Source organism: Larus michahellis, chromosome 2 (assembly GCF_964199755.1).
Source record: "Larus michahellis chromosome 2, bLarMic1.1, whole genome shotgun sequence".
Taxonomy (NCBI): Eukaryota; Metazoa; Chordata; class Aves; order Charadriiformes; family Laridae; genus Larus; species Larus michahellis.
This window is the reverse complement of record NC_133897.1, coordinates 122,717,261-122,729,571: the sequence shown is the minus strand read 5'-3', so window position 1 is coordinate 122,729,571 and position 12,311 is coordinate 122,717,261. Positions and strand designations below refer to the sequence as shown.

The following is a 12,311-nucleotide window of genomic DNA, read 5'->3' as shown; positions in this document are numbered from 1 at the left end:
AACAGACAGGGTTTGCCAAAAAACACAGAGACGAAAGGATAGCAACTGTTTCTTTGCCTGAAGATAAGGAACACTTAGAGGCTCATCTCAAATATAAAAATACAGGCACACATTTACACACAGCGCTACGACTTTGAAGAAAAATCTACCCTTTCTTAATAAAGTTTCCATTTATTTAAAGCCAACAATTGAAGAGGTTCTGAGTTTAAAGTAAGTAAACAGGAGTATAATAAAATTGCTTCTGACAAGATGCAACTATCAGGACCTTTTTGCTGTTGTGACCACAAACCAGTTATAATAATGCTAAGAAGTACATGAATGATAAGACAGACACATCCAACACAAAGGAATATAGTAGACAGCAATACATGGATCTGACTTAAGAGCTGCTTCCAGAACAATAAACTCAGCCACCCCAACTTCACGTTTTAGGTAGGTGACATGGAGAGATACCAACTTAACAGTGTGTCTGTCACATCATTTCTGATGTAATACAACTTGACTGCTAATGCTCACTGAGTAACGTCTCTTCCATGGGTCTCACTTTTTTGCAGCAGAGTACAACCTGACCCAGAATATGGCTGAATTTTATTTAGTCCTGATTATGAAGTTATCAATCCTTATAAGATAAACTCTTGTCGTTCCCAACTAATCATTGATATAAAACAAACAGTTTGTGCTCGAATACAAAATGAAGAGACAGATTCTGAAGACAGATGGTGAAAGTAATTCTGAATATTATTTTAGTCCTTTAAAAAACAACCAGGCTACACTTAGAAGTTGAACATCAAAGGATGAAAAAGGAAATATCTATATATTTCCTATATTTCTATATTTTCAATGAAGAAAATCGGAATAATTGCTTCAGACAAGAGGAGAAAAGGAAGAAGAGTCTTTTAAAGAAAGAAACAAAGACCTTTTCCATTTCGACTAAAGTGGGAAATATGCCGAGTAAGACTGAAGAATTGCAAACATATGTTTTCAAAATGAAATGTGACTTGTTAATTTAGACCTTGTCTAAATCAAGAAGACAAGTGGGATAGCTATATTCATTCCAATACACTGTAGTGTCAAAAAAGACAATAGAATCCAATCTGGTTGAGCTCAGATGCAAGAAATTAAATGAAGAATTTAAGGAGAATAATAAATCTGGCAAAATGAAAAGATAAAGCATGTTTTAAAATGAAGCAAAAAACTAGTAAAATATAAGGAAAACCAGAATATGCAGCAAACAGTACCTTCTAACTGCATTCAAATTATATACATTACAATTAAAATTTATTTTTCTATTACATCCATTATACAAGTACCAGTCCCAAGCATGTCTGATCGTGCAACAAACAGCAAGCTTTTATAAAGGTACTAGAAGAGGCACATAGGCCTGGAAAAAAAAAAAAGGTAAAATAGAAAAACATACCTAGATCATGGTCAAGGCAAGCATGTATGAAACTTCTTTAAAAAAAGATGCTTGGAGACTTTGAGAAAGTAAAACATTATGAAATTATCCAACAATGCTCATATGTTGGGGAAGGTGCAGAAAAAGAGATGTAAACAGCCAGGGTCTATTCATCTACCTTTTGATGAAAATAAAAGACTTATGCCTTTGACCCCAAGAAGCAGAAGGTGAGGGGATGTTTACACATAAACATTTAAAATTTGACCTATAAAAGACCCTTCCAACCCAAACTATTTGACGATTCTATTATTCTATTATTTTAAATTAAAACCCTGCATCCAATCCCTTTTCTCTAGACATTAGACAACATTGCCCTCCTATGCAAAAAAGAACGACTGGATGTCCTTATCACAGAAGAGAAAAGGCTAAAGGAAATTTGAGTTTAAATAATTCAAACACAAAGAAGAGCAATGTTCTGAAATAATTAAGAAAAGCCCCCTCAACCTTTTTTTCCCTTTTTTATTTAAGCAAAACAAATCTACTGAAGGGGTGGGGAGGGAGAGGAGGGTGAAGACAGGGAAAAGAGGAGAGAGGGAAGAGAGGGGAGAAAGGGAGAGGGGGAGGGAGAAAGAAAGGGTGAAGAGAGGGAGAGAGATTGCAGCAGAAGCATGGATGGATCACTTCTGCTTGCTCTTTTCATTGCACCTGCATCCAACATCCTGTTTCAAGTCCCCGGCTATCTTCAGAATCAGGACTGTAAGGAATGTTCTGTTCTCAATCTAATTCCAGTGCAGCCCTACGGTGGAAACACTGGAGGCACTGCAGACTAACTCATATCACTTAATTAGTAGCACTTTGCAAGGAAGGAACAGTTGAAACACGACACACTGCAGTAGTGAAATGGATCCTTTATAGCCACATCATTTGAAGCATGACAGTCCCTTGTGTCCATATATGTTACCATTTATGTCCACATATTAGTTATACTCTGATAACGCAGCTCCTAGCACAAAGTCTTTTAAAAAGGCACTTGTGCAAGTACTTTCCCACTGGAAGGAAGGTGTTTTATCAATTCTTTTATCTTTTTAAGGTAATAATAATTCTGTCAAATGTAAATGGAGCTGGTAACACATACAAGGTCCTCTTTTTTTTTAAGCACTAACAGCTGTGCACTGCACTTTATAAAATTTGTTTGGAGGGAAGGAGAGGGGAACAAAAGCTTCACTAGTTTGCATCAGGAAAACAACCACGAGTGCAGGGCCCCTCACACACCAAAAGAACTTATGGAAAAGGATGCTGCAGAGACAGCTGTGGCTCTTGTATTTTCAGCTTTCAGCAGGCACAGCACCATTGCTGTGTCCGACTAGACGTTCTGAGTTGAGCCTTGCTACAGACAAAAGCAATCACAGCGGTCCTGCTAACACCTCTGCAAAACTTGTTCATAAAGGTGAGACATGCTTTAAGCATGACAAGAGCTTGTAGCTAGGGCTTTAGAAATGGAACAAGAACTTCCACAACATGGATGCGGCATGGTGGAAAATATGGATTCATGCTTCTGAAATACCACGACCAAGCCTGCAGAAATACAAAAACATGACACTTAATCAAAAATGTAAGGCTTCCTATTCATATATGTAGAAGTACTGATATTGAGGAGGACCTCTAAGGATTATTGCAAACACGCAAACAAGAATTCCACTACCACATCAACCAGAGCAGCCAGATTGCAATGCAATTGCAGCGAGCCTTACTGGACTGCACTAGGGAAGTTTAAAGTGTATTCCTGTAGCTAAAGCCAACAGGGATTTTGAAGTAAAATCCTTCAGCCTTCAGCTCATGTAAAGTGAAGCTGATGTTTGTTGTTAATACGTGACTGTGAAATGTGCAGATACACCATCCGTACAGCTGCGTTTGGTAAAAAAGGTATTAACTTGCAGCACAAGGACGGAGGGGCCAGCTGGGGGTAGTAACCTCTCTGAACACCCCTGGCTAGCTGAGCTAGAATCTTATTGAAAAGGCAGCTTAAATGCTTTGGAATTTCTTCATCTATCTAGTCTGTAAGACACCTATATTAAAGCTACCCTAAGAAAGCTGTACAAATAAAGCACATTACAACAATGCCATGCTATCCACATTAACCAATAAAACCAAAGAAAAAATGCCAGTTAAAGGGAGAAATGTGACATAAAATGACCTTCAATTACTATACACACAGGGGTGCCAATTTAACAGCTTTTTAAATACACTTAGGTGCAGAAGACATATGTTACATTTAAGCTTCTATTGCAAATGTTCTCCTCAAATAAGTGCTTTTGTCATAACCCTAGAACTATTTCAGTGTAGAACTCAAACATTTACAGGAACATAATAATAAATATTTGAAAGCTACTCATGATAGAGAATTGAAAAGGACAGCTAAAAGGTTGCAGTGTAAGTAGAAAAGGCAGCTAAGTAAGATAAGGTAACCATTTAGCTACTACTACACAATAATTCGATGGAGAGAAACGTAAAACAAAGCTGGCAGCAAATAATACACACAGGAATAATTTCTGCAGTCTGATGTCTTATAAAGAAAATGCTGGAAAAGTCCAATGGCAAATATAATCCCCAAGTACTGACAAAGTTAAGAAAGCAAAAAGGAAGACAGTTACACTGCTGCAAGGAAGGAACTGTGAAAATAAAGCTTCGCTTACTCTCTTTTAATATAAAACTAATATACAGTAAGATATAAACTAAACAGTATCTCTTTTATTCTTTTGGTTACAAAGAATAAAATAAATACTAAGTGTCAGAATGGCAGATACCAGGCCTCTCTCCTTGTCTTTTACAAGCATAAGAATTTTGTGTTTTATTCATTACCTGCTCTCCACTGCAGAACTCAAACTGATGTGCTTGGGAGTAGGAGTAATTTGTGCATATCAAAACCAACGGTTACCCATTGTTATTGTTGTTCAAATGGTAGGAACAGATATCAAGCTGATTCATACTACACGAAAGAAAAGAGGCTTTGAAATGGAATTCTGTAGATAACCTCCCCAAAATTACTTCTAACTATTTTAAACAGAACAGAGAAAATCAACCTGTGCCTTTTTTTCAGTACAAGGTGAGAGGGAATCTTCGCAAGGTAATATAATCAACCTGGAAGCACCAGCATCAACCTAAATTAAGTAAGCCAAAACAGAGACACAGAACCTGCGCTGACTTTAAAATGCCAGGATGCTGTAACGTTATTACGTAACAACAATACTAGCACTGACCCAAGAGACAGTTATTATTTTGGGATTCACTGATTTAGAAGTTAAAAGAAAGAGATTAAGGTGGGTTTTGACCCATTTTAGAATCTTATGATTTTTACGTCATGTTTTTCTTTTTAGTAGATTGGCTTACTATAAACTTGAAATATTCACAGGCACTTCTGCAATACTACTTGGCTTAAGTATTCCCTTAAGAATATTTAAGTTTAGAATTTTGAATTCAAGTAATTATGTCAACTTCCTATAAATTGTAGACTGATTCAGAAAATAAAATAAAAGATTGCTAGATTTCTTTCACAAAACAAATAAAGCTAAGACAAGATAAAATTTTTACTAGGATATCCTCTACTGTTTTAAATGCTCTTCATGAGTAGGTTTGGTCAGATAACATGGCACTGCAACCTAACACAGGTCTGAGGAGGCTTTGAGATCCTTTGTGGTTGTTTTTGCAGGAGGAAATTCCCATCCCATGTGAAAGGGCAAGGCAAGTGCAAACCACAAGAGACTCAGAAGAAACCAATATTACCAGAAGAGAAAATACCGGACAGGGAATTAAATTCTCCGAGATCAGAAAGTTGTTAAGCATTTGTAGAGTCTGGAAAGACACATTTTTTCAGAGCATTCAGGAAGGAACATTTTGTTTAGCTCTCTAAGGATGAGTAAAATCACTTAAGCTTTCTGCTCCTATTCAGACGAGGCAGCACTTCCCTTCTTGGAAGCTTACTACATGGGTGTATTTCCCTTCCTGTTGCCCGTACCCCAGTGCTAATAGCTGGAACCTGACTCCCCAGGAGCAGCAACAAGGAAAGGTGGTGTAGACCAGATATCGCCACCTGCCATTCCTTTTCAGCAACCTGTCGTACAGACCTGTTACTCATCCTTGCACAACATACGTTGTTTAATTAATATTTAAAGAGGCTCTGATGCAGTATAGCAATCTAGATACAGAGAGAAACTTCCTGCTTTGAAGACGAATGTTTGCTGAGAGGTGGTCAGGAAGGCTTCTGTTACATGTAATTATCAGCTTGATGTATTAACATTAGAAGGAGGTATTTCTTTGATGAAAATTCCATTGTTCTTCAGCTGCAGAATGTTCTAATTAAAGCTGAAGAGAAAAATACTTTGCTGGGATTTGTGACAACTGAAAGCTTTTGCGCAGAGACTTTGCTTTCCATATAGTTTTTATACCTACATGTTTTCTTTATTGCCAGCTCAGCCATTTAGGTCTCCTTGAGGATCGCCCAACAGGCTTCTGTATCAGCTGAGCTTTAAGGTTTTTGAGCTTTTGAGTCCATATAGATTAACAAAGACCTGAAAATCTGGATGTTCAAATTTCAGACATGACATTCCCAGTATCCAATGATGGAACATTTTGGAGCAGACTGCTAAATAGACTAGTCTGGGTCATGGCTGCTTCTACGATCAACGTCCACATACTATGTCACTCTGAACTCGAATGAAAGTAAATAAAATCCTTGACAAAATACATCTACCATAACTGCCAACTTGCTCCCATTTCTTTTATAGGCACTTCGAATAAAGAAACTTACACACAGGCCTCATTGCTACTGAAATAAAATTTAAACTAATATAAAAGCTGAAATCAATTTCAAGTGTGAATGACTGATTATACAATTTATCTTTTCCTAAGGGAAAAAAAAAAGGCAATGAACCTTCACTTCCACTTTGTCAAAAATCTAGCTGGAGTAGGAAAAATGACAGCACCAACGTCAGCAGAGTTGTTCTCAACTTCTTGCATTCTGGGACACCTTTCCTAAGGCCTTTTGTTCCATGGGCTCCCACGGCTCTTGTTCCATTAGGGGGTCCCATGGCTCCCTAACAGCAACCGTAAAACTTGAAAACAAAACAAAAATCAGAAAACGCATCCCATGAAGCTTTGGTCTTGGCCCTGAACTTTTTTTGAACACAGTAGACTAACCAGGCTTGAGAGAGATTTATAATAAACACTTGCACGCAAAATAAAAGAGAAAACCTCAACTCCCTTAACTAATGGTTTCTAAAAATGCTTATTCAAACTGACATATGCATGACAAGTTTCAGCTCAGTACGATTTAAAGAGGAGGAGTTATACCGCCCAGAAAAATGGTGTTTATGACAGAAATGACAAAGGATCATTCATCATAGGGTTTTTCTATGTGGAGCAGTAATAAAGCCTAAATGAGACTGCACTTCATTAGTAATTTATTTCACAGATCACTATATATACACAAATAGCATAACTCTATTACATTTTTATAGTGCCATTCATTACAGTACTTCACATACTATATCCACATGACAACACAGAAATGCAGCTTGCTCTGGGGAAGACAGCAGCAGCCAACTGCAGAGCAGCGCACAAGGAGGAAACACTTCAGAGCCAGAAAAGCAGGGGTGGGAATTCTCAGGCGAAACAATATAAAACAATGAAACTCAATCCTCAGAGATGGGCAGCTAACCCAAAGAATAGTTTTACACCATTTTTGCTTGCCTGATGCCCCATTTGATTTTAGACAGTAGAAATAAAAGAGGAAGACTGAATACTCTTGCCTTGTCCAGTTGGAGTGACAAGACTCCCACCAGAGCTCCCTGGCTGGAATTCTCTCCCTCTCATTTGGTCCTTGAGGACTACACTGGCATTTTTCACTTGCCACAGGAAGGAAAAGAATATCAGTTCAACTGCTGTCATCAGCCCGTGTCTGGGATGCTACTCTTTAGGCACAGCAAAGAACATATTCTCAGATATCAAGAAAATGGATGCAATTCTTTCTCTACTAAGACCTCCACAAAGTGAGGATTCGTGGCTATTTCACTCCCCACCAGAACACAATCCTCAAACTATCACATTCAGAGGCCAAACATTTCCATTAATCTTCCAGAGATGAATGGAGATTCCTGCCTTCCAAACGCACATTGAAACGTGGTATGCTACACGAACCCACAGAACCCTGTGAGAAGACGACAGACGGAAGGACACCTGTAAATGTCTCACGACAACTGCTTTTTTGTGACTAGTTCACTTGCGAAGTAACAGTGTCCAATTATGTAGCGTTGGGCCTTTGAAATAACATTGGCAATGTATGCACTATGTGAACGCTTTCTGAAATAAAAGTCAAAAATAAATGCATTGCTTTTAACTAGTGAGGTATGATTAAATTCAACAAACGTTCTCTTGATTTTCTTGCCAAAAACTCTGCTGTAGGAACACCGATAAGAAGGTAAATGGCTTGTCAGTTCTATAGCCTCCATTTTTAAAAATAAATTTTAAAGCAAGAAACTTCCAAATAAGGCCCCTGTACTTGAAATGTAATTCATGAACACTGGGATCTTTGATGGATGGAGAGAAAACATGATTTTACCCAGCAGATTTTTTTATCTCTTCTGGTAAATTAACTAGCAAACCAAAACTATCATCAGGAAAATATTTGCTGGGCACTAAGTTAAAATCTGTTTTACAGCAGGGAAAAAGGTTCTTTTAAAATTTGTCAATACTGACTTTGACTGCCTTGTGGGAGCTTGAGAATAAATACATTTACATTGCGTCTCCTATGGCTCTGGTTTTTAATGTTCTTTTTTCAAATATTCCATTATCAAAGCGCATAATTTTAGTCCACAACATATAGTACCTAATTTAACAAGATGCTGAGTAACTGTTCATCAATATAATTTTTCTTTCTCTTTTTGTCTCATATTGCACTGCTTTCCCCTGTGCTAATGTAGTAGACACTAAATACTAACAGTTTAAGAAATGATACTATGGCGTTTAACACACTGATTTAAGATACAGGTTTTAATCAGTCATTTAAATGACCTGCATTCTCTAGATATTACAAAAAAGAGGGATACTGAGCATATGCAAAAAATATAATGCCCTATTTGGGTAAGTTAATGTGTCTAAATTAAGTACGTGAGTATTCCCTATTGAAATTGCTAAGACTGTTTAAATTTGGAAGTGAGGCAAGTGCATAAATGAAATTGTTTTGGGCTCTCTTTACTATTCTAACTGCTAGACATGCTGGGAAGATATTTTTCTCGCTCTAAGACGCCTGCAATCTGGCTAACAAGTGCAGGAAGGACCAAACATTGTAGGAAACAACATGAAATTGAACTTTTATTTCCACCCTGTTACTTCCCAAATCATTCTACTCAACAGAACTGATTAATAACCTGTATGAAGCTATGGCTGTGAGCTCTGAACAAGAAATTTCTTACAAAAGGTGTGAATGAACAGATTCTGCACTGGAGCTGAGCAGATGCATACATAGGCATGCATAAAAGGCAAGGAGGAGAAAAAACTAACAGAACTAATATTGACCTAAACGTTGCTGGCAGAGTGCCCACGAAGATCACACATGAAAAGAGATTCAACGTAAATAAAGTCTTGAGGATGAGTTTATCTTCAACACCATAGGTAGAAAAACTAATTAAGAGATTTGGCAACTTCAGAAGATTCGCTGGCCAGTTTCCACTTAGACAAACCAGGGAGCTACACAGTTTTCACAAAGAAAGGAAGCAGGAGCTGGTTGACACTTAGATAAACTTTACAGTTATTCTACATCTAACAGTTTTACCTAAGAAAGTATGGAAATTTTCCTCTTCTTTCCTGGAACAACTCCTAGTCAATCAAATCAGCCTATGGAAACACACTGTTAAAAAAGTCCCATTAAAGAAAGAAATATTGCATGATGCTACTTACCTGCCTGTCTACTTCTGGAAGCAAAAGCAGGAGGTATTGTTGAAAATGCTGAGGTAAAGAAGCAAAGGTGTGTTTATTTATTAAAGCCCTCAGGTTAGTGTTCACTAGAATAGATCCTGGTGTTTCTATGTCAATATCCTCAGCTTTGGTCCATTTCAAATGTCCTGGAGTAAATAAACAAGAAATAACTTTAAACATAAACAAAGGAAGAGAGTAAGAACAATTCTTCTTTTAAGTTTTTAGCTTTTATTGTATAATACAGTAGGCTCCAGAGAAATGGTACTCTGAGAAGGCTAACACAGACTTTTCTAGGTGTCTTAGTGGCTTCTTTTATATTTCCTGTATTTGTCTCTAGAGCTCTGACAGGATCCATGATCCAGTTAACATCACAGCTGACATATTCTTACTTCCAGCTCAAGAGACCAACTCAACTCAGCAACAGCAGAAGATTTTCCTATTATGTCATCAACATAATTATAAGCATATACTTCCAAGCAAAAGGCTGCTTGACAAGGCTGATATGAACCAATCATTATGGACTGCTTCTCTTTCCCTGTGCTCTGCATCTGCAGCGTACTATGGCCTACGTAACTTGTTCCATAGCACCTGCTAAAAACTACCTGTGAGCAGAGAGTGATCATAGGGATGAGAATATTTAATGTGTTAACTTAGTGTCTAAAAACATGCATTTTTCAGAATTTTCATAAGAACCTCTGATCTAAAATGATCAACACACAGAAGGCAGCAGCAGGAATTATCAGAGGTTTAGAAAACAGGGTCTGTGAGGAAAAAAATACAAACCTGGAAATGAGTAAGATAAAGACTCAGCAGAGGGAAGGGGAAATACTTCTTACTGTCCACAGTAGAAAGCAAAGGTAATGAGCTTAAAGTCTTGCACAGTAAGAAACATTTCTGTTAAGATACTGGGAAAAGAGAGCTTTCAGCCACCAAGGACAAGGAGACACTGAATTAGATCCATCGGGAGGCATTACACTCTCCATCAGTGGAAATCTTTAAAAGTATGTTAGACAAATACCTGTCAGGAATGACAGGTGTATATCTGATTTTGCTCTCTGACTGACCAACAAATTATATGACCACTGGAGGTCCCATCTGGTCTTGTTTTATTATTTCTAGGATAATATTTAAAAGATACCTTTCAAAGTTCCTTAAAGAGCAATTATTGCTACCTGCTTCAGGGTATATACATACTGCTGCAATCCTTTTTTTTCTCTCAGTCTTAACATATTATGACACTCAAAATGGAAATGGAAGAAGTGGGGCATCCAAGTGGCTAGAAAAACTCAAAAGCCTCTAACCCCTCCCAGGAAACTCCTCCAGATTTTGGTCTGTTGTACTTTCAAATATTTCAAAGATGCTACAAAAAGGGTCTTATTTAAATCATACACAAACTCCTGCAGAATCTCCAAACCAGCAAGTGAAAATAATATTCCATTGCTATGAGCAATGATGGTATTTGGCATTCACATAGGACCTCTCAGCAAGGATTACAACTGGCATCTTAAGAAGAAGAAATATATTTTACAAATGGGCTACTAACTACTTAACAGTAACATTAATCAAAATAATGCAATCATGCTTTAGATTTCTTGGAAGGCCTATAGTGTTCGCCCCTGAAAGGCTACAACATGACCCACAAAACGTACAAATGAAACAGCAGCAGATCTGTAAATTCTGCAAGCTCCCCTTCAGCCACAAACAGTCTTGCAATTTCCTTTTACTTTTCAGCAGATAATACTAACTGAATGAGACAAGGATCACTTTGCACTCAGCACAAGTTAACCTTTTCCAACACATATTTCCAACATACTGTATTTTCGTACAGCAAAGGCTCCACTACAAACAAATGAATGCCCTGTTATAAAGGACAATTGTATGGAAGAAGTGTTCATTTTCACGAATGCATCACAATAAACTGCCCTCGCCATCTGTTCCACCCACTAAAAATAAATGCAAAAAGAACACAGTCCCTAAGTGTAACACAAGTAGCAGGATGTATCTGATTTTAATGCCTGTATGTATACTCCTTTCTTTAATCAATACGGAATATACATCTCCGTGTTCTAAGTGACTCCATATTGGAGTAACATTTTCCCCAGCTAATGCTTCATACCCTATGGAAAGACATACACATACAGATGATCCAAATTAAAACAAAATATATATGACTGCAAAGTCAGTGACAGGCATTTCAATACTGTGAAAAGCCCAAGACACTATCAGAAAGTCAAATCTAATTCTGTGTGTCTGGGTCATATATTTTCTGATTTGTTTGACCTGCTACTGCTTACAGGCTACTATGGAGCCTTTATCAACTTGTGGAAAAAATATGTGTATTGTTCCTAGGATGATAGGCCAGTAGCTCACTGTAGACACCCAGCATAGTCATACTTAAAAAAACCAAAATCTGTTCAGAAGGATAACAAATTTTCTCTCCTGCACCTTTCCTATGGTTAATTTAGGACCTTTAGTGCAGGTCTCAAGTTTGTAAGCAGATGTAGGGAAGTATTTGGGAGCAGCATGGAACGTAGTTGTTCTGTGCAATGCGACAAGAGTATGCCACTACTGAATAGCTAATTGTAACTCTGAGAGGATTTTATGACAAAATATATGCTAATGTTTTTTTTATATTGCCTTCTACAGAGAAAGACATTTTGAATCCTTCTATGGTTGTTACCAGAGTTTGTGGGGATCACTGCCCAGATCAGAAATAGAACCTGGAAGATGAGAGAGAAACTCAAGCTTACAACCTTGGAAATGAAGAGATTAGTCTCCAACACAGAGAATTAACTATGAAAAGGATGGGAGCACCATGGTTCTACATCAAAGTATAAAAATCAAAATAGGAAAAGGACAAAATCACATAGTTGGCAGAATAAGTTAACTAAAATGGGAAAATTCATCACATTTAATGGGAGCTCAGCAAGTCTACCAAACACAACGT

At 37.5% G+C, this 12,311-nt stretch overlaps 1 protein-coding gene across 4 annotated transcripts in view; it reads right to left on the bottom strand.

Moving 5' to 3' along the window:
- ASXL3 (ASXL transcriptional regulator 3) overlaps nucleotides 1-12,311 on the bottom strand; it is a 136,903-nt gene that overhangs the window by 34,016 nt on the left and 90,576 nt on the right. For all 4 annotated transcript variants that reach the window (XM_074576924.1, XM_074576920.1, XM_074576922.1 and 1 more), the window contains one exon: nucleotides 9,347-9,510. In XM_074576924.1, the coding sequence (XP_074433025.1) occupies nucleotides 9,347-9,510 (164 nt within the window). The remainder of the gene's footprint in view (nucleotides 1-9,346; nucleotides 9,511-12,311) is intronic.